At 38.7% G+C, this 26,664-nt stretch overlaps 2 protein-coding genes across 4 annotated transcripts; one reads left to right on the top strand and one right to left on the bottom strand.

The window, feature by feature from the left end:
• Positions 1–7,893: 7,893 nt before the first annotated feature.
• On the top strand, positions 7,894–14,745 carry c7a (complement component 7a). Of its 2 annotated transcripts, XM_069699558.1 has the most exons (18): positions 7,894–7,929; positions 8,190–8,251; positions 9,117–9,195; positions 9,424–9,565; positions 9,656–9,800; positions 9,912–10,050; positions 10,334–10,477; positions 10,606–10,849; positions 11,399–11,512; positions 11,624–11,790; positions 11,939–12,167; positions 12,429–12,600; positions 12,747–12,834; positions 13,334–13,463; positions 13,547–13,735; positions 13,863–13,962; positions 14,079–14,263; positions 14,360–14,745. In XM_069699558.1, exons 1-18 carry the CDS (start codon positions 7,924–7,926, stop codon positions 14,542–14,544), a joined length of 2,520 nt encoding a protein of 839 aa, XP_069555659.1. In that variant the 5' UTR covers positions 7,894–7,923; the 3' UTR covers positions 14,545–14,745. The 2 variants fall into 2 exon arrangements, with proteins under 2 accessions (XP_069555659.1, XP_069555660.1); XM_069699559.1 differs by lacking the exons at positions 7,894–7,929; positions 8,190–8,251 and adding an exon at positions 8,273–8,377.
• Positions 14,746–15,999: 1,254 nt separating this feature from the next.
• rgs7bpa (regulator of G protein signaling 7 binding protein a) lies at positions 16,000–24,270 on the bottom strand. Of its 2 annotated transcripts, XM_069699557.1 has the most exons (7): positions 23,343–24,270; positions 22,192–22,358; positions 18,949–19,079; positions 18,406–18,550; positions 17,235–17,305; positions 16,934–17,042; positions 16,000–16,819 (listed from the first exon to the last, which is right to left on the bottom strand). In XM_069699557.1, exons 1-6 carry the CDS (start codon positions 23,490–23,492, stop codon positions 16,951–16,953), a joined length of 756 nt encoding a protein of 251 aa, XP_069555658.1. In that variant the 5' UTR covers positions 23,493–24,270; the 3' UTR covers positions 16,000–16,819; positions 16,934–16,950. The 2 variants fall into 2 exon arrangements, with proteins under 2 accessions (XP_069555658.1, XP_069555657.1); XM_069699556.1 differs by having other exon boundaries at positions 16,000–17,042.
• Between the last annotated feature and the right edge of the window lie 2,394 nt (positions 24,271–26,664).

Here is a 26,664-nt window from a genome sequence, read left to right as displayed (position 1 = left end):
AAAATTAAAAAAAAAAAAAATCACATACTACATACACTTGTGGCATTTTCTGAAGAGAATGTAATCCGCCAGGACATTGTTGTCCAGTTTGGTAATGTAAAGCCAAAAAACAGGAAACTCTGCTCTTTGGATTGGTGGATGTATGTGTCTTGTGAGTAACTGTGCCATTTCTAAAAGTCTCATATGGATGACTGAATTTCAGCTGGAACGTCATGTTTTTTGTATTATATGCTTCGGTGTGAAAATGAGTTACATTACTTCTTTCACTTCTGTGTAGTTTCATGTTAAAATGTTTTATATTGTGGACAGTTTCTACATACTGTAATTGCAAATAGTATACTGCAGATGAATTGTAAATTATTACTAAGAGTCATTAACAACATTTTCTTTCCTTATACCTTAAGTCAGCTACCATACTGCTCTTGTTTTTCAAATGTATTTGGCACTTCGCTTTTGTGCATGACCCAAAACCTACATTTAATGTTTGTCGTTCACCAACAGTTCCCATGCAGTTGGTGCGTAACTTCTCTTATCTTCTGCATATTGTTCTTAAGAGCATGTGCACATCTCAACTTGAAATGTTTCTTCCCTTTAAGACAAACGTCTAAATTAATTTATTTTTTAAATGTTGCACTGCTACTACCCCATTCACATTATGAATGAACCCACACAAATGACCAGACTTGAAAAGCTTTCAAAATGTGTTGTAAGGACATTTGTGTCTTCCCTGGTCCAAACTGTTGTCATTGCCTTTATGTTCTGGTGTAAAAAGAGTCCTTTGCTCAAATTAATCTGACTCTGTTCTAAGTGGAAAATGGCCGATCAAATAAAGCTTCTATGCCTATTGAGTGAAGTATTGTTCCCCAAACAGTTTCTGGCTTGTTGAGTGGTGATTGGATGCTTGGTCGGTTAGTTGCTTGATTGAACAGATCATTATTATAGTCATTAAAATAAAATTTGAATTTAATTCAATCAGCAAATGGCAGCCCTTTAGATCTAATGTAGATTTTCAGCTTTTAAGCTAAAATACCAGTATTTTATTCTCTTTCAGTGCAGAGGAGCATCCTAAAACCATCCTGTTTCCAGGGTGATGAGGATGGAGGTGGGTGGGTAGCGGCACTCAGGGTGACCTTACTGAGACTGTTTTGTAATTCAGCTTCTGCCATTCTGCAGCCAGGTGTTGTTTCTGAAGAGGAAACAAAGGTAACTCAGCTTTAGAGGCTCATTGTTGGAGTTTTTTTTTTTCTTCTGCCTCTATCTTGACTCTGCCTTCAAGGTATTTACTTGGGTTATTCTAACCTTGTAAACAATGTAACCATCTAGCTGATTGGTGAGGTTTGGTTAAATCACTATATCAAATGATTGATTTCTCATTGATGCTGTTTTACACTTACTAACACAGGTTAATTAACTGGGTAAACCCACTGTTATCAGCAATCAGCAACATTTCTCTGGAGGCTGCTCAGTACAATAGCAGCGTGATGGTGGTAAACACAGAATGGGTGGGTATTAGGCGCTGTGATTGCACATTAAAGTAGTTGTGGTAAGGAAAAGGCACAAATCATTTACTTTCTTTGTGTAGATTATTTTTCACATGATTCTCTAAATTTTCTCTTTCCGTAGGTTTCATTTGGTTTATGTTGTACATTGAGGGACCAATGAGAAATGCAAATGGACCGTTGTCGTGTCTTAAGAGCGCGCACGTGTTTCTGTCTGTCTGTCTTTCTCTGTCACGCACACACAGGCAAACACAGATGGAGAGGAGGTAGAGGTGTAGGTGGTAGAGATGGATGATGACATTCAGACAGTTTAAAGAGGGGTTTTAGTGAGATGCATAGTTTCGGAAAAGTTTGGAGTGTGTGGAGGAGGGAGAGCAATTTTACCAGCCACTCTTGTGTCTAGTTATGAAGGTACATGGGTAGAGGGAGACAATTTGTCTGCCAACAATGTACAATATTACAACGGGCCTGCTGAGATATAAAGTTAAGTCAACCTTGATGGAGGTCACAGAAGGGAAACTGTGGGAATGATTGTAATGATTTTTCCAGCTATTCAGACATGAAAACACCAACCAAGAGGAGGAAGTGATTGAGGAGTGATATCGTAAAGCAGTGATTTACTACAAAAATATGAAAATACAATAAACAAAACATAAATATATTATTTTGAAGGAACCTCTAATCCTGTCACGTGGGCTCAGATTTATCTCATGGCCCCTTTCATCACCATAACCCCCAGGCTGGGATAGCTGGCCTGTTCTCAACCAACATTATATTAAATACTGTTCATTTTTCATTCTCAGTGTGTTCCTATGATGTAATATTTTAGGTGAATACAAGGGATCGAAACATTTATAAGCTTTAAAATGGTTTACATTCAACTCTCTTGACACATGTTGAATTCAGAAAAGCAGTTTATACATTCATCTGGAGATGAGTATGCACAAAAACTGCACTTACATTTACTGATACCCTCTGTATGAGCGTCACAGACGTCACTCCGACCAAATTTGTAGGGCAGATGGCGGTCAAAGATGGCCCTCCGAACATCATGAGACCTGCAGAAGCAGAACTAATGGAAGGTACGGTCTGGTGGCCCAAAGTCTGAGCCAACTGCTCTTGTATGCCGAAGTGCTGGGACTTGGCCTGTTGCTGTACAGTGACCGAGTGATTAGGTGGTAATTTCAGAAATATGGGAAATAACTTTTCATCATTTCAACCTATGCCAGAAATGTGCATGACTTAAGATCTGATTGTCTTGAGTTTGTTTTGTAACCTGAGGTGACACTGTGCTCAAAGACATTTTTTTCATTTAAATCTTTTCTGTGATTGATTTTATTCAAAAATCTACATGTAGAATAATGGATATTTAGAACTGCTTGTGTGACATATGTTGCATCAAATTAATTAGGCATATAAAATATACCGTTGTGTATTTTCTCCAGTCACTCATCACAGCAGACAACTAAGGTAAGTGCAACTCAATTTCTGCATTGTTCGGAAATTTCTGCAAATGGAAATTTTGGCTCAAATACAGTTTGATGGATCTTTTTTTTCAAAGTGTTTGCTTGAGCTTGTGTTTCCTAATTTTTCTGTTTCATTTTCTTTATTTTCCTTTTTTTATTATTTAGAAAATGTATCTCATATTTTTATATTCCAAAAGTCAATGCCAAACGTCAATTCTGTCTCTTGCAACTCATTTTAAATCGGGCTTTGTATTAATTTGACACCCTTAATTTGTAGGCAGGACAAAATTGCCCCTTGGTTATTGTTAGAAATGATAGGCAGCAGGAATCTATGCTCACTAACACAACTTTCCCTGCCCTAGAGCCGCTTAAAAAAACAATTTCAATGCAGTGCTCAGTATTCCCTCTTGAACTGGCTATATGTGATGGATATTCGCAGTGTAACGCCGTGACTGTAGAAATCTCAAGTTTGGCTGCAAGAGATGTCTCCCTGAAGCTATTCAGCTGATGGACATCACCCAGCCTGTCTCTGTATCTCCCTCAACATGTGGAAATATCAGGAAAATCAACATTTTAATTGATCGAATTCAGGTTTAAACTTCCCAAATAGATCCTTCTCTAAAACCGGGGGGCTGTGTTGCAGTTTGCCTCAAAAGTGTACATCTTTCTCCTGCTTACTTAGAAATGTTGTCAAATTTGCTCAGCCTGGAATCACATTTCAGCCATGAAGAGAAAACAACTCTCAAATCTCTATTGCCCTCCAGTGTTTGCTAGACTTAATCACATCTCCATACCCAGGGTTACTGCATGTCGCTTATAATTGTGAGTCAATGAAACAATTTTTGTTCACACACATGTTCATCTGCAGCCAATCTTTCTTTGGAAGTTAAAAATGACACCAATCACTCAGACAAAACAAATAGCTGGGCTATGCATCACTGAAACATATTTAGTTGAAATGGTGCATAGACAATTATACAGATATAGCAATAACTTCCCAACTCGTGTTTTTGTTTTACGGTGTAACATGATTTGGGGGAGATGATGCTCCACAGGTGAATGGTAGTCAAATAGACACATATAGAGTCTTTTTTTAAAAAGTTTTTTTTTTTTTTTTTTATCTAAGTGCTCTACAGAGCACTTTACAATTTGTGCATACCATTCATCCAATGGCGACAAAGCTGTCACTGCTGGTGAGGGAGAAACTTGGGGTTCAGTGTCCTTCCCAAGGCATGTGGATGGGAGGAAACGGGGATTGAACTGCCAACCTTGCAACATGGGCAACCAGCTCTGACCCACAGCAGCTCAGATGGTAGTGAGGTTTACACTGCCTGGTTTAAATTTATATTGAAGAACTTTTCAATGTTATTGTTCAGTTTAAAATGTTACAAAAGTAATCAAAAAGTAATCAAATATGATAAGTTACATTACTTTGATCGAGTAGCCTAATTAAAATAGTTACATTATCTATTGTATTTTTAACAAGGTAACTGATAATCTGTAACCTATTCATAGTTTTCAGTCACCGCGGAACCCTGGAGGGCAAAACATAATTTAAACATTGCAATCTATAAAACTGCAGAGCAGGTCTATCAATTTTCCATCTGTTTCAAGCCATGACTATTTGGATCACTTCTCAGCATATGAATAAACAAAGATATAGTAACAAACTAAAAGTTTGGGCACGTTCGATCCATATACAGTGAGTGCTCTATAGTGGTAAAGCCAGCCGCCCCTGTGCCTAAATTAGTGTACTTACAGTGAAGACGGACTGTGAGGTAGGCAAACGTCCTGAAAGATACCTACATATACACTCAGGGTCATGTAATCATAATAAAGGCCACAGAGGAAGGAAGGTAAAAGTAGAGTAAACATGACAATTTCTATGAGCAAGGGGAAGGTCCTGAAAAATACATTAGTGTAAATGTTAGATAAGGTCCTGATAAGGGATGGATGGATGGATGGTTTAGATAAGGTCTGAATTAGGTCACGATAGGATCTAGATTAGGTCCGGATAAGGTATACATAAGGTCTCAATTCGATTCAATTCAATTTTAATTATATAGCGCCAAATCACAACACAGGTTATTTCATGGCACTTAACACATTAAAGTCCTTACAGCAGAACCTATTACTTAGAACAGCATTATACTAAGAAACCCAAAAATTCAACAATACCACATAAACTAGGAGGGGAAAACTCCTCTTTAAGGGAGAAAAACCTCCAACAGAGGGAAGGAAAAACTCCCTCTTCACAGGAAGAAACCTCCGACAGGACCAGGCTCAGAGGTGGGCGGCCATCTGCCTCGGCTGCTTGGGGTGAGGGGAGAGCAGAGAGAGAAAAGGACAGCATACAGATACAAGACATTAACTTTTGGTGGGGCTGACAATCACAGAACAGAGACATGCAGCTCCATGATGGAACATCTGCAAAAGAAAGAAGAGAAACTACGCAAGTGAGGGAATTGAATGGGGAGGCAACAGACAATAAGCAAAAACTATGGGAGAGAAAAAGCATGAAGTTAATGAGATGTAATGGTGAGATATGAGTCTACAGAGAGTTAAAGAATGAGAGGAAAGAAGCTCAGTGCATCACAAGGTCCCCAGCAGCCTGGGCCTGTAACAGCATAACTGCAGGATGGTTCAAAGCCACCTGAGCAGCAAAAAAGGAAAGTTTTGAGTCTAACCTTAAAGCTAGAGAGGGTTTCTCCCCCTCAAACCCAAACTGGGAGCTGGTTCAACAGGAGAGGAGCCTGAAAACTGAAGGCTCTGCCTCCTATTCTACTTTTGGAAACTCTGGGAACCATAAGCAGGCCAGCGTTATGAGAGCGAAGTGCTCTGTCAGGATGGTGTGATTCTATAAGATCTCTGAGATCTCTGGTCACGAAGAGCTTTGTAAGTCAACAGGGGAATTTTAAATTATATTCTTGATTTAACAAGAAGCCAGTGAAGAGAAGCTAAAACAGGAGAAATATGATCTCTCTTGCAAAATCTGTCAGAACTCTTGCTGCAGCATTTTGGATCAACTGCAGGGTTTTTAATGAGTAATTTGGACATCCTAACAACAAGGAATTACAATAATCCAGCCTGGAAATAACAAATGCATGAATTAGCTTTTCTGCATCAGGCTGAGGAAGGATTTTTCTGATTTTATTAATATTACGTGGATGAAAGAAAGCGGTCCTGGAGACTTGCGTTATATTGTAGTTAAAGGACAAATCCTCATCAAAGATGACTCCAAGGTTCCTCACAGTGGTGCTGGAGGCCAAGACTATGTCATCTTGAGTAACTAAGTGACTGGAAAAATAGTTTCTGAGGTGTTTAGGACCAAGTACAATAACCTCCGTATTGTCTGAATTTAGAAGCAGGAAATTGGGTCATCCAGGCCTTTATGTCTTTCAGACATTCTTCAAGTTTTACTAACTAATTTGTTTCATCTGGATTTATAGAAAGATATAGCTGCGTGTCATCTGCATAACATAAATAACTGTCTCTGTACTTGTTCTTCTGGACCTCAGTGCTGCTTTTGATACAATTGATCATACGATCTTATTACAGAGATTAGAAGATGTTACGAGGATTAAAGGAACTGCATTAGACTGGTTCAAATCCTACTTATCAGATAGATTCCAGGTTGTCCATGTCAACAATGAATCTTCCAGACAAACAAGAGTTAGTTGTGGAGTTCCACAAGGCTCAGTGTTAGGCCCAATACTTTTTACTTTGTACATGCTTCCATTAGGAGATGTTATGGGTATAACACAGGAATTCATGGACTAATTATAAAAAAAACATCACACAATTGTTTAATAGGATAAAATGATGGGATAAAAAAGTGAAAAGTCAACTGTACCGTGACATCAAAATGTTCTGCAAAAACACTTTTCTGGTCATTATTCAACACCATAACTGAAGAACAGAAAGGGAGATTGAGACCATTTTTCACATTTGGTCAGAGACTGAATTGGTGACATTAATCCTGGGCGCCCACTAAGAAACTGCTAATTATATAGCTCTCCTGTGCTGTCGGGTTGACAATATGAGGGAAGCGTCTACATTTTAGAATTTGCAGCTTATTTGCAGCATCATCATTATTTGAAACATTGTCTACTGTCAGACGACTTTATTAGTGAAGCATCTGAACATGTTAAAGGATTTTTTTCAAAGTTTTCACCAAGTCTGGACAGATATGGATATGTAAACTACAACTTAACTGGTAGACGGAGGCCTAGAGCCCTGAGGTGATAATTGGAGTTTTTCACATAAGATGTTGGACAGTGGGCTGTGCTGAGGGTGTATGAGCGTGAGATTGTGACATCACAAACTTACGTAAACTTACTGAATACAGACTGTGTGTATTTCTCCATGGACTGAGCATTTTGACAAACAACATTGAAAGTATTTATGTAGCACCAAGGCCTGCTTTATAATTAGAAATGACAAAGAAATCTGAATTTAAGCAATAAGGGACCTTTAACTTGTCAATCATATAACTAATTACATAAATAATAGCTGTACTTCAATTTGGTGTTAAACTGATAGAGCCAAAGGGTAATGTTAAGTTTACCTGCTTTTTGGAACACCTTAACACAGTGTTAATGAGTTACACTTATGCTTTCCTAAACTAGGACAATTGAAAACATCTGCTGTTAAAAAAGGTCAGGATGTTATTGGGCAGACTCACAGCATGACAAATCTTTGTTTTCGGTTTCAGAATGATTTTCTGGAAGAGCTATTTGGGATGCGCTGCCACAAAAAATATTTTCCTATTCTCTTGTCTAAAACATACGCACGCACGCACACACACATGCACACATCATCTTCTTATGAAACCCAATGAGTTTTATGGGATGTCCCTCGAACAGTTTGACCCCCTGACAAGAAGGAAATTTCACATAAATACCCAGCGTCAAAGGCTGCTCATAACTTCATCTTCTGTTTACTGCGCTTCGCTCACCATGAAGGCAAGTCGATTTTTCAAATTGATGTTGAACATTTGATATTGTGTGCAGTGCTATATAGCTGATATCTGACTTATCTACTTATTATTTACATTTTTCTCTTCTCTTCTCTTGTCTTGTCTTGTCTTCTCTTCTCTTCTCTTCTCTTCTCTTCTCTTCTCTTCTCTTCTCTTCTCTTCTCTTCTCTTCTCTTCTCTTCTCTTCTCTTCTCTTCTCTTCTCTTCTCTTCTCTTCTCTTCTCTTCTCTTCTCTTCTCTTCTCAGAACATTGCACAACTCTGTGCAAGAGCTTTGCCATGGCTACTCTTCCTGTTGACTGCCAAAGGGTAAATCTGTTATTGCCAGTGATGGAAGAAGTAGACCCTGTTTTTAAGTAAAAGTACCAATACAGCAATGTAAAAATACTCCATTACAAGTAAAAGGTCTGCATGAAAAAGCCTGCTTAAGTAAAAGTAAGTAAGTATTAGCGGTTAGTTAAAGTTTTGAGTGATTATTAATGGCGCTGCTGCAGGTGGAGCTAGTTTCAACTACTTTATATAAAGTTTTATATCAAGGGACAGCAGATAGATCTGAGGGGTCATCAGATGATTACTGGGAGAGGAAAGAAGAAGAAAAAAGTTCTGATCCTTAAATCTGCTTTTAGTCTTTTTCTCTTGTCTCTGACTTTTGGTGAGATATTGGATCATTTGAACATTTATTGAAATTGAACAATGTGAGAAGTTTAAAGGAAAAAATTACTTGGGTGGAGTTGTTAACAACTCATAGACATCTGAAATGTAACCTTGATTGCACAATGCTGTTTGTATGATGTATGAAAACAAATGGGTTGGTAACCTCTGGTTTCATCCTTAGCAAACTGTTGTATTTTGAAAGCTATTATATTTTCCACAATGTATAATTTTCATCTAAAACCTAAAGCTATCAAATAAATGTAGTGAAGTAGAAACTACAGTAAACCTTCTGAAATATAGGAGAGTGGAAGTCTAAAGTATCAAATGGAAATACTCAGGTTAAGTACAAGTACCTCAAAACTGTACTTCTACAGTACTTGAGTAAAGTTAGCTGCTTTCCATCAGCTGTTCTGTTTAAGCATTGAATGTATAACATTATAAATGACATGAATATATTGTGATTATTTACTTTAACTGAATTTATTTTCATGTATTGAATTATTTTATTTGAAATTCCAAGGTTGTGTGACCGGAGAGTTCATTGCCAGTGGGGGCCTTATGGCGAATGGTCAGTGTGTGATAGCTGCACCAAATTACAGGTTTGGAAGATTAATTGACCTGTAAATATTTTCAGCAACTTGTTTCTCACCCATAACATATTGTAACCCATATAATCTTTAAATTAAATCAATACTATTATTGAATTTCACCATCAGATCTACTCAGGATTATGTTGATTTTCTCAAACTGATGAAGATATTTTCACATTTATCAAATTATTAGGATTGTTGTTTTATATTTCTTTGTCCCACCGTGGTATGTTACAGACAAGAAGCCGATCCATGGCTGTCTATGCTCAGTTTGGTGGGAACCCCTGCAATGGAGAGCGGACTGAGACCAGGTCCTGTGAAACCACACAGGGTTGCCCTTTAGAGGACGGATGCGGAGACAGGTTTCGCTGTCAATCAGGTTACAAATAAGCTCTCTTCACTTCCACAATCATACAGAATTAGAAAATAACCACTCAGGTATCAACCGTATCCTTATTTTGACCTGCAGGGAAGTGTATTAGCCCATCTCTGGTGTGTAACGGAGATCAGGACTGTGAGGAAGATTGGCAGGATGAAAGAGTTTGTCCCGTTCAAAAATACATTACATGTTCACATAAAGTTACCCCACCTAACATTGAGCTCCTAGGACTCGGGTAAGTGAGAAATCTTCACGCAGATCTATTTGCAGATGGGTATGCACTGATAGAAGTACAGAGAACAGCTACCATATGCCTACCGCTGAGACATTTTCATTGTCTCTGTAGGTTTGATGTGGTGTCAGGAAAGAGGAGAGCCAGCGTCATCAATACGAAGAGCTTTGGGGGCCAGTGTCGCACCATGTATAGCACGGTCCACAATGCTATCTATCGCCTGCCCCTCAGTACCACCCAGTACAGCTTTATGGTTGGTACCTCTGGAGATACCTGCAATTGCGATTTAATAGTGCTACTACTCCTTCTGTAAAAGAACCCCGTGGAGTTGCTATTGTTTATACACACAGTTTTCTTTACACTGGAAATCTGGTCATCAAAACATTATGCTAGGGGACAACTTGCAGAGAAAAACTCCAACATCCAAGGACAGTGCCGTTTCTGTCCGCATTTATTTGATTTTATTTGTCGGTTTAAAGCTACTTTGCTCAAACAGGTAAGATTTTTTTTCCTAATTGTTCTTAACTTATTCTCAGGTGGAAGTTCAGAATGACTTCAGTGATGAGGTGTTCACCAGTAAATGGCACTATGCTAAGCATATTGTCAACAGAGAGACAGTTACTGGGACCACGACAGGATATCACAACTATGACTTTCATGAGACAAATGACCGAACTCAGGTGTGTAGAAACTTTGTCACTGTATCTTTAAAGGAGTTATACCAGTAATAAGGAATGTTATTTTGAAAAACAAAATCAAAGAAAATTAAACTGATTCAAATGATAAAATTTTGTTTTTTTCCTGACAGACACGCAAGCTTTTGGTTTTAAAGAATGACATTAAGGTTGCTCAGTTCCAGAGTAACTCTCCTCAGCACCTCCCAATTTCTGAGGAGTTTTGGAAGGCACTGGCTAAACTCCCATCTGTCTATGACTACTCTGCCTACAGGAGTGTTTTGGAGAGGTTTGGAACACACTACCTGTCTGCGGGAAGCCTTGGAGGCTCCTTCAAAGTTATTGCCTGGTTAGATGCAGAAACTGAAAAACAGATGGGTGAGGAATCATGAACCATTAACAGTTTGGTATTTAAATCAGCCACTGTGAGACTCAACGTCATTTAGGAGAAAACTTCCTTTTACCTATCGTTTTAAATTGCTAAACAACATGCTATTCTATCTTCCTATTACTTATTTATTTTAATGGTTATTAATTTTGCATTTCCTAGTGTTATATGAAGTAATATTAGCCTATGGTGTTCACCACTGACACTGGAATTATATCTCAGCATTTGCAAAAGCTAATGTATTAGCTATTATCATAGTATATATTGTATTTTAATGTGTTTTGGAAAATGTTGATTTTTTTTAACAGTCTCTATGAATGGTCACATTAATGACAGAATTTGTTTTAGCGTGTCAATAAATCTGTAGATAATGTAGTTATGTGTAATTATACACAATTATATTATACAATTATAAGTTAATATTTTCCTGATTCCAACCAAAACATGTGGTTAATAAAAAAATTAAAAAGCCAGCTAAATCCTTTATTCAATCCTGCCATCAATTTCTGGAACTGACTTATTTTTCATTTCTTTTCCAGTCACTGAAAGCAAGCAGCATAACGAATGTGTGAAAACTAAGCGATGGATTCTCATATGGCCCATTACCAGAGTGGATTGTAGGAGTGGTCAACACCAACACACATCATCCAGCGGTACAATTTGGATGCTAATTTTACACATATACAGTACTACCACCAATAAAAGCACTGAAAATATCTAAATATTTATGCTATCCATCATCTCTGTGAACCTTTTAAAAATAGGTAATATCAGGAGCAATGAAGACATGAAAGTGGATGTGAATGGAGGAGGCATTTCCCATATTGCAGCACTAAAGATGATGCAGCCCAGTGAGCCGGACAAGAACTGGGAAATGTACTCAAACTGGGCTGACTCTGTTAGATCATTTCCGCAGATCACAAAACAAACGGTGAAGGAAAATAAGCCCTTTAGACATTAAAAGCATGAGCATAATGTTGGATTTATTTATTTGCATTTTAGTATGTCATCTTTTCAAGTAATAGGCCCTTGCATCTCTCTGTAGTTTGACTCTTTTACTCCAACTCTTGTTTTGGCAGCTGCGACCACTGTCAGAGCTGGTGAAGGAGGTTCAGTGTGCTGGGTTGAAGAAGCTTTACCTACGCCGCGCCACAGAGCAGTACCGCACAGAGAGTGACCCCTGCCACTGTCGGCCCTGCAGCAACAATGGTATGGCTGTCATGGACGGAGATAAATGCAAATGCATTTGCAAGCCTGGCACGTCAGGACCGGCCTGTGAACAGGGAACTGAAGTGGAAAGTCAACAGGGTGGGTGATGTTACTTTTGGACAGAGCAAGCCTCTTTCCCTGTTTTCAGTTTTGGTTGCAAGATAAAATAGTCATCTGCTGGCTATGACATTATATTGAATGGGCAGGTAAGAGAGTATTAATCCGACTGAGTGGTGACTTTCAACATTTCAACAAAGTAAGTACACAGTATAATGTGTTGTCTTCAAATGAAGTGTCCTTAAGTCACTGGTATCGGTTAATTTATTTTTGTCTTTCTTCTTTTCTGTGTCTGCACGCAAGGAGTGATCCATGGTGGGTGGTCCTGTTGGTCTGCCTGGTCAATGTGCTCTGGGGCTCGAAGGTCACGAAGTCGTTCCTGTTCTAATCCTTCCCCTCAAAATGGGGGACAACTCTGTATTGGAGAACCAACTGAGACGTCTGACTGTGAAGATCAAGAGCTGACATACTTGAAGTCAGAGCAAGCTGCAGTTTTATTGTGCTCCATGAACTTAATAACACTGTTGTAACAGAAGCCACCATTTCAGAAGGAGGGAGTTCGCACTGATTTGAATCAATATGGAGCTATACAACATGCTATTTTTAACTATTTTTCTATAGAATCATGGAGCCTCAGTGCTTTGACCAAACTCTACCAGCAAGCAAGAAGTGTGGAACCCCTCCTCCTCTGATCAATGGCTACATCCTGGTAAAGATGAAGCCAAACGGGAAATTTGCACATTGTGGAACAATTTTTTGCAAACATTTAATATTTTTATAATCATACAAATTTAAATGTTTTAGTCGCAAAGTTACATTGCAGTCTGACTCCCTACATAATTGAGTTTGTTTTTACATCAGTCAGGCTAATTTACCAAGATTTTAATATGGAGAATAGCGTAATAAGGTGAGCCTGATAGTTAAGCCTTTAAAGAATAATTGACTCATGAAAAACATTTTTTTTTTTTTTTTTGGTATGTATTTGACAGATCACCAATATTTACATTCAATGCTTTTAAAAGGCAATTTGCATACTAGAAACTCTGAAAATATTTAATATCTCTGTAAATAGAAAAGGACCTGCCTCAATGGCATTGAATTATATTTGTAATTCATATTTCTGCCTCTTTTTTAAGAGTTTTCTGTAGACACATCAAAACTGAAAAATGTAACCTAATCGGGTTTTTTTTTCACCACATGCTTCACAGGAGCCTAAAGACATTTACCTCGTAGGTGCTAGAGTTGAGTACACCTGCACTCCAGGGTTCTATCTTCTTGGTGGAACCCTGGAATGCACTGCTGATCAAACCTGGTCTGCCAGTCCTGGTCTGTGCACAAGTGAGTATATAAAACTAAAATTGTATATTTACTATCACAATGAATTTAAGTTACACTTCGTTAAAGTCCAACTTTTCTCCCAGTTTCACGCTGCACGACTACATCCCTCGCTGATGATGTCATAGTCACTCCTTTAAAGCAGGTCTATGACATAGGAGAGTCAGTTACCTTGTCGTGTCCAGAGGGTAGACAGCTCATCGGAGAAGCAACACTCATGTGTGACTCCAGCCTACATTTTTCACCAGACCCAGCTGCAATCAGTTGCAGCCAAGGTGAATTTCAAGATTCATATAAATAGTCCAGCTGATGGTTTGGGACTGCCGTGTAAAAACATGTGACTGTCCTTTACTGTTCATATCGCTAAGCAATATGGAAGACTGATATCTGTGTATCCTACAGTCACTACAGGACAACAAAGCATTACTCCATTAGTGCAGTGTAAACTGTGGGAGAAGCCTTCCAGAGGAAAATGTGTTTGCAAAATGCCTTTTGAGTGCAGGTATGTTTACACTGCTAATCAGCAGTTTGGTCACATAACTTTTTTCAAACTGGCTAAATTGATTGGTTTTCTTGTGATTTTTGTGCTTAATGCTGCTTTTTGTGTTTTTATCACAGCTCATCCTTGGAGTTGTGTGCCACAAGTCCTGTAAGTAGAAAATCAGTTATTCTCAGTGTGTGCAAAATGCACGCACTGCAGTGTATGGGGAAGAAGCACGCGATAGCAGAGGACAGCGCCTGCGAGTGGCCAGAGCGTAACACAACAGGCTGCACCAGCTGTCACATGTGGGAGAGCTGTGATGGTAGGAACATGCAAGGTCACGCACAATCCACAAGAGTCTGCAGTGTTTTTTAATTTGTAGTGTCTCGTGTAATTTGTCTTCACACTATCCTTTCAGATGAAACCAGGTACTGTAGCTGTAAAGGCATGGTGAATTGCTTCACCCCCGGATTAAATGTGTGTGTCCGTGTTGGGGAGGATTTGAGTGCGGCCACACAGACCATGAGTGAATGTCAAGTAGGACTTCGGCGATGTAAAGGAGAGAAAATCTCAGTCATCAGTCTCCTGCCCTGCCCTGCCTGAGGAGTCAGAAGGAGAGCTGACTGACCAATCGCTCATATTTATCTTCTTTTATTCATTAATCCTTTCTTAAGTATTCCATTGTTTTCTGTGGAACTAATATTGTTTGAAGTACCACTACTTAACACACTGTAAAGGAAATTTGTATGCATGTGTAAAAACAGAACTAAACTATTAAGACAAAAAATAAACAGCAGTTTACTAGTTGCGTCGTTTCTCTTAATTTCTTCTAGATTGGTATGACAAATCCTGATACTTATAGATATAACCCTGCAAAGTAAATACTGTAAATATCCCAGACAAATAAAACAGACACAGCATATGCAGATTATGTTGTTGTTGCCACTCCAGACTGTGTGTATCTTGCTTTTTATGAAATGCTATGTTGTTTGAGATACATGCACACCAGACTGCAAAAAGTAGGGCCTCATTTTGAGGAACATAGTTTTGTAAATGTCCTCTGAGACAATGTTTGAAAATCTCATTTTTGGACCGAGATAGGGGATTTCAAAAGATGTCCTGTGCTTATTACTAAACCAGACAGCGCTCAGCTTGCCAAGCAAACCCCTGCTGACAGTTTATTCCTGCCTCTTATTTGCTGCCCTCTCACGGCGTGAGTGAATGCATGTGTGCTTATGTGTGTCTGAACGTATCTGGGAAAACACTCTTAAGACACCAACTACTTCGTGTTTTGTCATCACTTGAAAATGCTTATTGTCTGCGGATGCGTTCCTCTGTTTCGCCTGTTGTTAACAAGGCTGGTGGCTGAGAGGAAGGTGTTAGAAGTGGGTGAGCTGGCACACACGCTTGCACTCTTAAAGGGGTGATATGCAGAACTTGACATACAGATGTTTTTTAGTACATAAGTACGGGATGTAATTATGACTTGCACCACTGTTCTTTATATTATAGAAAATGTAAAAAAAAAAAGTAAGTCTCTGGGACTCCACTGATTTAAGGTTATTCTTCTTGAAGATACTAATTCCTTTGGTGTTTTGATGATGGTGACAAAAGATGTGTATTTTCACAAAGCTGTTCAATTGATTTATACTCATAACATAATTTAGTGACTTCCTGTGACCTGTATAAATATGTCTAGGTTTTCCTAAAAACTTTACTGTCAGACAGTGAGAGATTGAGAGTGAATCTACAGCAAAATTACAATAATTTATTTATAGGCTACTGTAAGGTATTACTTACTGTTATGTTCAATGTGTATATTCACATTTACGTTGAAACAACATAAAACTACATTAGTATCTATCTATGTAGTTATTTATTTGACATACAGCTATGTACTTATGATGGTTATGATGGACTTGAACCCAACCTTTAACCATGTTTCATTTATGTTGTATAACACAGTTTGTACCAGTTTGTGTGTACTGGTCGTTTTTGTCTCCACCCAGTGGACATTTAAGTGGATTACATGCAAAACAAATACAAAACACTCGTTCATAAGTTTCAATAACAAAAGTTTTATTAACAATGTAAAATGACCTATATCAGCTTTGACTACTGTACCTTCTTTAATAAGCAAGACCAATACTACCTGCCCTCTGTCTGCACCACTGCTTCAGACAGAGAAAGACAGAGATCCTCTCTTCAGATTCTTTGCTAACCCCCTCCAACTTTGAAAATAATTGAGAGAGCATTGCGTAAAGAGTATGTGTATATACAAGTCTAATGTCTCGTTTTATAGATAGATATTGTGTGCAAATACGTTTTGTCATGAGTATTGTATCATATATTCCATTTTGAAGCTGGAAAGTTTAAGTTGGGTACAGGTTCTTGGTTTATGGAAGACTAAATTAAGTACATTAAGAAGAAAAACAGCAATAAACAGAAAACAGAGACTGTAATACACAACGAACTTACTCTGCACAAACCTGTCATTGCAGCTTAGACAGACGGACGTATAACTTTGTCTTTGCAAGTGCCATCCTCACATATTCAAATGGCGTCTAGTCATAAGTTATCACATTATTTCTGACAAAACAGACATTTATAATCCCCTTTTTTTTTTTTTTTTTTTTTTTTAAACATAAATCCTCATTTCATTCACTCAGGCTTGTAGAAGTAATTGAATATTGACATTATTTCCGATGACCTCTCATTCTCTTTTACATTGGACAAGCAGGCGTCTCATCTCATTTACCAAAAAAGGGAAAAATCTGTTGCAAAATTTCTTAAAATATATCTTCATGACTTTTGTTTTCATTACGTTGCGGTTACAATTCTTCTTTGTATTACAAAATAAAATTATCAAATGGGCAGCCTTTAAAAAAAAAAGAGAAAGAGACAAGTTATTTGAAAATGGCAGTAATAGATTGGTGGGAGACACAAGTGGTGAAGGACAGTGGGTAATGGTGTCTTTGTTGCCGCCTCCTACCCACAAAGGCGGGGCCTTTAGCTGGTTACCAGGCAACAGAGCCCAAAGAACCTCCTCTTCCTCTGTCGGACAAGTGGGTAGGGAGTCAGGTTCAGCAAACTGCTGTCATCTGGGCACAAGAAAACACCTCGGTACAGTCATACAATTTTGCTACTTTTAGGATTTTTTTTTTTTTTTTCAAGACACAACCAGTTCTTATTGCAGTAAACCCATTAGACTATAGAAAAGTTTGAAAGTGTCACAGCTCTGTGGAGTTGTGGTGTATGTGGGGATGAGGTTGAAGGGTTGGTTGCTTTCTTACCTTGGTTCTTCAATGGTAAAGGCATCGTCTCCCTGAGTTTACTGAGAAGGTTCTTCATCTCCCTCATATCCCTGCAGTAACACAAATAAGGGCTTTTATGTTGTGTACCTGAACCATCTATTTCATAGTATACTTTTCACACACATACTGAAATTACACTGATTTACATCTATTTTTTCAATATACCCCAGCCCTAAAAAAATACCTGTCCTACCCTAACTTTAACCTATATTATTGGTACTTCTTTTTATTCCCAAAATTAACATCGTTTGACTCAACAGATTTATGTCAGAATGATGTGACTAATACAGGTATACACACACATACATGCGAATACATACGTGCAGACCCACAACTTTAGCAAATACTTGGTTCATTTTTACAGCATTATCAAAAGATCATTGTAAAATATATTGTATTTCGCATAATAAAATGTACTACTGTCTAATTGCATCACCTAATGTAATAAACATAGATACAACCCCAGTGTTTTTATGTAATTGTCAAACAGTCAAACTATGGTACAGCATCACCAGTAAAAATGGGATGTTATCAAATTTTAATATTAATTTCTAATATGTTCCAAACAAATGTTAAAGCAGCCAGAAACACAGTATTCGGTTTAGTTTTTATGTGCATGCCAATTACAATACAGTAATTGTATATAAGTTACAAATATGCTGTCACAGCTTTTTGTAAAAGAAATATCTGGTCATTTTCAGAACCATGTAATTTAGGTACATATGTGAACTCGTGATTTGTTTCAATGCACATACAGTTAGCCAATTATATCTTCACATAAACAACTCTAAAAATCCAACTGTAAATGATCAACTATTACGTAGTTTGTGAGGTTGAAAGAAGAAATTTGGAAGTGTGATCCAATGAAAGTCATTTAATCTTTTAATGTGTAAAGCAGTAGCTGTTAATGTAAACTGAAGAATGAATGATACAATGTAGAATGTTAATACCTCTTTTATCTTTTCAGTCCTGTAACATGTCATTGAAATGTGAAAAAACTTTAAAAAACACAATCACCATGTCACCTAGAACATGTAATACCTGACCAATATAGATAAATGTACAACATTATTTACACCGCAATAAATACACAAACGCAAATACGCGTGTTCAAAACCAGAAGGACACATCAGATCTTTTGTCTACATACTTTTCTATGTTTTCTATGTCGGTGGCCACCAGCCAGCAGAGCTGAGGACAGTCAGTGGGGGAGGAGGAGGTGTCCTCCAGGATGGGGATGTCAGAGCTCTCCTCGGTCTTACTGTCGACTCCGTGAGGGCCACATGAATCCTTACCTAAAGCACACAGAGAGTAGCCTAATCATGTGTCAAAACTAGACACATTAAAACATAAAAAAAAACAAGAAAGAGATGACCTAAAATTACCCAACAGATCATATGATCTTTGTAAATTTTATTAAACAGGTATAAAAGCACTAGTTGATATTTTTGTTCACATATTTAAGCTTATTGATCAGGCTGCAGATGGTGTTATTGGAAGGATGGTGTAGTTATCGTTTATAATTTGGATGAAAAATAAGGAAAGCTGTCACATCTGTGCAAACATTTAAAAATTTGCTGTTGTGATTGTCTTCTGACAGTTTCCTTTAACCTAACTAATAGAAATGTAAAGAAATAAGTAAGACAAAGCATGCTGTCTCTAAACTACCAGAGCGGCTTATCCATTTGTTAACCTTTCCTGTGGAGCTGCAGGGATCCCAGCAAGCAGACAGATTTGAGCATCTCTGTGATGTACATCTCCAGACAGCACTGCAGCTGGATAAAGAGCCTACAGATCTCAGGGTGGATCTCCCCATCCTCTGGCCTGAAATAGCACATAGTAAGAGCAAAGCAGGGTTACATAGCTGGAACTTAATCGACTCTGAATACAGTGACCAGCTTTATACACACAAATTCTAAAGTTATGGTTTCATTTTGGAAATACTATCTATTGTTATCCATGAAGGGAACATTTGTAGATAAGTCTAAGCAAATCCCTGTGCAGTTAATTAATGTGTGTGTGTGTGTGTGTGTGTGTGTGTGTGTGTGTGTGTGTGTGTGTGTGTGTGTGTGTGTGTGTGTGTGTGTGTGTGTGTGTGTGTGTGTGTGTGTGTGTGTGTGTGCTCATTTTAAGCACGAGGCATGAAACTCTAAGAATAACTTTAATGTAAACTAATAACTCAAAAAGTTGAAAAAGAAAGAGTCTACCAAAATATTTCTTAATTAATATTCCACAAACTGATGTCCATTATGTGTCATGTACCTGACTAATTTCAGAGCTGACTTTGTAACATCATTTACACATGTAAGCAAGTGAATACTGGGGGATTCTCTTGTACTCAGTTTTCAGAATTGTCTGTCCCATCATAAACAGCAATTAACAAATGTCACTTGCATACTTTCTTTTGGAAATATTTCAACAAATACGATAAACAGACCTGATAATTATAATAAGTATAATAAAACAGATAATTTTGCATGCTTGTCATTGTATTATTATGGTCAATAACCTGAAGAAAAAAAACAAACGTTTAATAAACCTTGGACAGGAGCAGTGGGTGTCAGAAGGAGTTGGGGAGAAGAGAGGCTGAAATCAAATATAAATTTAATAAAAGTTGACACAATTTTACTGAATTAAAACGTTCTAAAAACATTTGATGATGAACAAATTTTTCCTTCTGCATTCGCTTTACATTAAGCAGACAAAGTTAAAATTACTGCACTGATTACGATGTATTGTGCAAGCAGCGTGTGGCCATCATTTATCATTTGTTTTAACTGTCAAGAGAAAATATAAATAGAATGCATGGAAGACATTTAAACCTAACATAAAAGCCCATCTCAGTCATTTTTAATTCAAGCAGAGCAGATCACTAGCTTTTATGAGACACCAGTCACTTCACAACTATATCAATCTGGTGTTCAAGGGGATACTACAGCAGGTGATATTCAGCCAGTGTGATATCACATGGGAAAGAGACAGCGATAAAAGGCGAGAAACTTGCACACGGCGCAAAAATTTCTCGCACAAATCATGCTGTTGAATTCTCCTTTTCCAACAGCGAGCTTCTCCCAGCCATCCGTGTTTGTCACAGTGCTAGCTTTTCCAGTACTGTTGCTATAAAGCACAGCTGGCACAAATGTTATCCTGCTTATCAGCTTTCCTTTAGCACATTGGAGGGGCCCCGCATCACTCAAACCGTTCAGACACACTGGCTTTATTTTATTAAAGGGGCGGGATCTGCGCTGTCTAATTCAAGCTCTGTGTCTCTAATAGTGGAGACAGACAATGAAATGGTCTGGAGAAGGAGGTTGAGAATCTATGCTGGTGATGACTATGACAATGATGTTTAGATCAGTGGGAACTTAGATCCCTCTGTAAAGCTGCTGCACAGAGGCACTGCTGCAGAAGCAAAAGCAGGCGATTCAAGCACAGGACTGTAGGGTAGTCTAACTGTGTCTATGTGTGTAATTAGGACCCATGCATTGGTAACAAAAAACAGATGTTTTTGCACTGTCCTGCAATGTTTATGTACCAATTTAAATAAATTGTTACTAAGGTCTTGTTATAGAAAGCAGCTGAAATGTGCCCATTGAATTAACGTATGATTCATGCATCCACATGACAGCAGACATGTTTACTGGCGAACTGCATGAGTGTCACGCACATGTACTTTAAAGCCTCCTTCCATCGAATGGAAAGATTTTGTCATGCGTGTAACAGACAGCGAAGGATATGTATTCTTAATTTGATATAGCAAGTGGACTAATTATTGAGCCAGGAAATAGGTTACGGAGCAGAGTAGAGCACAGCCTTACATATTTTAAACTCTACCCTATGAAAGAAATATTTTTGTTATGGAAGAACATTTAGTGATTTCACAGACCTCTAACAAGTAGCTGACACAAGTGTATGCCATTTGCAAGGAGAAATATGGCCGATATCTCAAGAGTAACCCTCATGTTGTTATTGTTTCAACTGTGGCTTTGGCAAGTAGCTGGCACTGCAGACATCCTCCAAATCTCTCTCACCACTGGCTTCAGTCGGTCCGATTGTTATTTCAGTAAGTTTGAGGGTGCCTAGTCAGCTGGCGTCTTATAAGCCTCAGTGAGGATCTACATATCCCAAGCCTCGCTTTGCCCCTCCTCCACTGGCACCAGTGAAGAGAAGATGTTGTGGTACAGTCAAAGGTATTTCCAGGCTTTTGTCATATCTGCGTCTTTGCATCTTAAACCTAAACTTCAAACCACCTGTAATGTAATGTAGCATGAAAACCTGCTCCGACTGAGCAGAGAACCAGCCTCAGATGCAACCACTTTGCATTGAAAGAGAGAGAATTTAAAGTTGTATCAACATTTATGAAAAAAAAAATCCATTGTTGAAAAGCATGTGTGCAAATGTTCCAATGACCATAAAAGATACAGAATCATTCTCAGAATACATTACAAGCAAACAAAAAGTAATCGATTGTACATTATTGATACTATTATCTGTTATATCTGTGGAAGCATTCCACTTTGTACATTAACGTTTTAGGCTCAGCTAATGGGAAGTGATCACTTACACTATGTTGTTGTTATTGCTTCCTAGAAAAGCTCTGCCGCTGGCAAATTAGAGATGTCATGATTTTTAAAAGCTGCTCTCATGTTTTCTGTTTCCCCACATACTCACGAGTATAAACTTACGAGTTTAATGGAGCAGACACTTGGATGGTTCCTTTGAAGAGTGGAGCAGTGGGCTTACGAAACTATACACGAGCCGAAAATGGGGGATGCTTATGCAAATTAGAGATTTACTTCGGTAAAATTAGCTACTTTTCAACTTGAAGCGCTGCAGTGGTGCAGAGCGCCCCGTTTGGTGCGGTTTCCACACGTTTAGAGTGAGGATAGCGAGGCAATCATTGTCAGCACCATGGACAGCGTCTGTGCCAACTCACCCCGATATCAAGGTGAGACTGTGGTGCGCCGCTCTCGCCATTTCGCAGCCTTTAGTTCGGGTCTTCAGCATTTCGGCCCGTAAGGAAGGACAGTCGACAGTGATTTCCCCAATGGAGATGACCAGTTCACGGTACAGAGCCACAAGTGTATTGAATTCTTGGACAATCTGTTACAATGAGGTTAAAAAAAAAAAAAAGAATCACACGAAAATAAGTTAGTAAGCACCACAGAAATACAGACTACTTCCTGTTCTGGTCGTTGCAGCAGAATAGTCTTTATCCTTGTCCGTGTATTGACTTGTCAACATGAAAACGTGTCAGCGCCAAGAAGGAAATGCTGAGCAGCACTAAATCCAGCCTTACTATTTTTTATTTTTTTTTCTACACTGGGGAAAAAAAATAATGTGCAGGTGCATGGTGGTGTGCATCAATGGAAGCAGAATTTCAAAAATTGCAACCTTGCATATATATAGTCACAAAAGCGCATTGATCTCTGAAATATGTGATGAGTGAAGCATCGCCATTAAAATAGCCCGCAAAGTCAGAGTGCGAGATGAATTAGCCTGAATGATTAATGACTTGATTGGAGTCCATTAACGCTGAGTTCGGCTGCTTGCACACGACCTCGGAGCTTGAGGCATACATTTTGCTCGTTTTGTGCAAGTCCTGCATGTAGCAGCACACACTACTGTAGTCCTGTATACGAACAGCGAGGCTCCATGACGATCGCTGATGTATGAAAGGGTGAAGCAGGCTGTAGCCTAATTCCTGTGAGCGTCTGTCAAAACACAGGGCATGTGTGCCATGATCATCAACACCTCTGTCTGTTTTCTCGTGATTCGGGCAATTTTGAAATCAGCCCAAATCACCAGCAGCCTTCCACACTCTAAATACAAATCACACATCTGTACGCCGAAGTGTTCTGTTTGGCTTCACTGCCGACAAAGTAATGCAAATGCATATAGCTATTTTTAGGCTGCCAGACCGGGTTACAGTCTCTTTTTTTGTTGTTGCAGCTATTAACAGCTGTCGCCCGTGCACCCTTGCATGCACGGGATAGTCGATCGTCTTAGAACAAAGACATTTTGGGATGATAACATATCAATCCTTATCAGAGGCACCACGCAGGGACTGACGTGCCGCAAACCTACCATTCTGCAGTCGGCCACGGCGCGCTGGGCTTTGCGGGTACTTTCGGTGCTCTCCCTCCTCTGTGGGTCTCGGTAAGGAGGCTTGCCGATCTGGAAGATGTTCCCGGCGGATCTGGGGCGGTTTTTGCGCCCATTCGATGCAGAACTCATGCATACACATCCACTATTAAAACAGCTCTAGGACAGAAGGATTTTGTCTTCTCTCCCCCCCCCCCTCCCCAAACTCCACCACTTTCTCTCTTCCTGCCTTACCACCCTGCACCTTACGGCTCACCTTATTCTCTACTCCGTTTTCGCTCACTTCACCTTCGCCAACTACTGGCTGGGTTGAACCTCGATTACTCTTATTGCTCCGACTATCTCACGTTCTGTCCCTCTAATGTGGGAGAGGGAGAAAATATTTTCCCAGACGAGCCGGAGAGCGCAGGAAAAGTACCGGATGAGCGCCTGTGACTCCTCTCCGCATTGCCTTGACTGCGACGAGGCGCAAGTCACCTTCACTCCAGCAGCACACGGTGCACAGTGAAGATTTCACACTCAACTCGTAGCCAGGCTAGCTGAGGTGTCTTTTCTGACGCACGGATGTCAAGAGGAAACGATCGCATTCACGGATAGTATCCAAATGCAACCATTTTTTATGATTGCACGTTTCCATTAAGCACCAATAAGACGACCGATAACGATCTTCTTTTAGCTGCACAAGATAACGCTTTCGGTGTCCACGCTGACTATTTCAAAACGACGCGTTGAGCTTCTGTGCCAGAGAAAATCTGAACGTTCAAAAACAACTTGATTCCTGCTGTCGCTTCCTCAGCTCCTATTGCATGTTTCTTTGAGTGTTTCCAGCTCGTCGGGCGGGCCTATGTCTAACCTTGGAGAGGCAGTAGAAGACGAGCAGTTGCTACAGGCCTGACGTGGCTCTGTGGCTGGCAACACTACGCACCCTAAGGACGCGCATACTAATAGGGCCCATCAACTTAGATCCCCGCCCTGAGCTGTATATGAACTTCTTAACGTATCACTTTGCCTTACAAAAATGAGATATTCCTCCAAAGAGTTGGCCTAAAGTTGGTCAATTTGAACTTTTGTACTGAATAGCCAGCCACAGTTTAAATTGTTGTACACAGGGTAATGTCTATGATATACAATATATCTTTATATGCAGGCCCAGCTGATTGGGGCTTAAACTTTGTTTTTAAACATCTATACAACAGTATTGATATGAGGTAGACAAGTATGGTATTTGGGTAACTTTATTTGAGTTCTCTGCAACCTGTATGTTGGTGAAAGAAGTACTCAGATTCTTTAGTTAAGTAAATGGACCAATACAGCGGTGTAAAAATACAAGTAAATGTTCTGCAGGAAAAATCCCACATAAGTAAAAGTAGGTTCCATAAGTATTAACAGCAAAATGTAGTTAAAGTGTTAAAGTACTCTGGCTGATATTTTATCATTGAAGACATCATTAGATTATTAACAGTGAAGCATCAGTGAAAAGCGTGTTACTGTTGTAGCTGCTGCAGGTGGAGCTAATTTGAACTACTTTATATACAGGTTTTTTTTTAAGTGACAGCAGATAAATCGGAGGGGTTGACAGATAATTATTGGGAGAAGAAAGAAGAAAAAACAAAGTTAGGATCCACAAATGTGTTTTTAGTTTTTGAACTTTTTCTCAATTATCAGATTTTTGATCATTTAAACATTTATTTAAAAGAAACCATGTGAAAAGTTTAAAGGAAAAAAAAAATCACTATTTGTTGGAACTGTTAACAAATTCTAGACATCTGAAATGTGACTACACTGCTTTCTCTAAGATGTCTGAAGACAAAGGTTGAAAACCACTGGTTTCATCTTTAACATTGTGTTTTAAAAGCTTGATCTATGATTCATTGTGTCAAATCTGCACTTGAAAGGTAACTAAAGCTGTCAAACCAATGTAGTGGACTTGAAACTGCAATGATTCCCACTACAATTGTTGTGGAATTGAAGTATAGGTATCTCAAAACTGTACTTAAGTACAGTACTTGAATGATGTACTTAATAACTTCCCACCACTGCTTATATGTAGTATAGGCATATTTTGGAATAGGTCTGAATCCATGATAGTTCAAATCTTCAAGTTATGTTATATCTTACACATTGTGTAAAACATGATAGACAAATACTGTACATAAACACAAAAAGTATTACTTAAAATAAAAGTAAGCTGCTTTCATGTATAAAGTAGTGTTTAAATGTATCATTGAGCAATACATTTACAGTTTGACATCATCCAGCAAAATATACTTTTTCAACATTTAAGCCTTTCAACTGAAAATGCCCCGGAAATGGCTTTCAGTATTATGGCCATTTGCTCCTCCTTGCTTTTCACAACCACAAAGACGGGTGGAAGATATTATAAATGAATAGGATTCAATTTCAGTGCTTAGTGAGTGCTCTTCCCAAACCCGCATTACTGTTTCATTATGATTGCAAAGGAAGACTCTCAAAATCCATGTTGATTTTTTGTGTTTTATATATGCAACCTTTGACACAGCTGCATTCACACACATTAACACAAAGAGTAACACAGGGAAAAAAGAAACTTACAATGTAATTCTGTTTAATCAGCTCACAGTCTGCTTCGATTGTGTGTTTAATTTTGGTGTTGATCTCAGAAAAAATGGCATCCGCAGTTGAAAAGCCAATTAATTGTTCTGAATTTTGATAAACATATTAACACTTGGCAGAGAGTCCGTTTGAAAACGTTACTGACTTTCCGAGTTGCCATCTGAAAGTCCTTTTTCATGGCCTCCCCAAACTCTTCGTCAGTGACCTTGCATCTCACATCATGGAAACAGGCACAGGACTGCACAGGAGTCCAGTCCAGAAGTAACCAGAGTCGGTGGTTCCAACAGAGTAAACCCAAATATATCGTTGGGACAACTCCACCTTCTGTCTTAGCAGCCACAGTGGTGAAACTTTATGTCCCAGGTGTCGGTTCTTATAGGCTTGCTCGTGATCCAGTTGGCAAAACACCAGACAACTCCACCTAAATGATAGCGATGGGCTCCTTACGCACAGCACTTAATAAAAGAAAACAAAAATATAGCAATAATAGATCATTATACATTTTTATTTCTTTACAAATAATTTGATAATACCTATACAGTACATACAATTTATGTTGATCAATAAATAATGAAATAACATGAAAACTATAAGCTCCTCACTGAGGATTGTCATGTGTACGATTTAGAAACTAACTTGTGATATCTTAGGCTATTTACAAGTGTATGAAGATGATTTGTCTATAAATACCAGTACTGGATTGTTATTGCAA

The sequence above is a fragment of the Brachyistius frenatus genome, unplaced genomic scaffold (assembly GCF_029030835.1).
Source record: "Brachyistius frenatus isolate BFR_SWC_R1_liver_20210118 unplaced genomic scaffold, ASM2903083v1 Contig_30, whole genome shotgun sequence".
Taxonomy (NCBI): Eukaryota; Metazoa; Chordata; class Actinopteri; family Embiotocidae; genus Brachyistius; species Brachyistius frenatus.
The sequence above is the reverse complement of the archived record's forward strand: the minus strand, read 5'-3'. Positions and strand labels throughout refer to the sequence as shown.

Coding starts and splice junctions, on each gene's coding strand:
- c7a (XM_069699558.1), top strand. Junction 12,168..12,428: donor TGAAGTGGAAAGTCAACAGG/GTGGGTGATGTT, acceptor TCTGCACGCAAG/GAGTGATCCATGGTGGGTGG. Junction 12,601..12,746: donor CAAGAGCTGACATACTTGAA/GTCAGAGCAAGC, acceptor ATTTTTCTATAG/AATCATGGAGCCTCAGTGCT.
- rgs7bpa (XM_069699556.1), bottom strand. CDS start 23,492: ATGAGTTCTGCATCGAATGGGCGCAAAAACCGCCCCAGATCCGCCGGG. Junction 18,551..18,948: donor CCTGCAGCTCCACAGGAAAG/GTTAACAAATGG, acceptor TGTGTGCTTTAG/GTAAGGATTCATGTGGCCCT. Junction 17,306..18,405: donor GACATAGAAAACATAGAAAA/GTATGTAGACAA, acceptor GTGTTACTGCAG/GGATATGAGGGAGATGAAGA.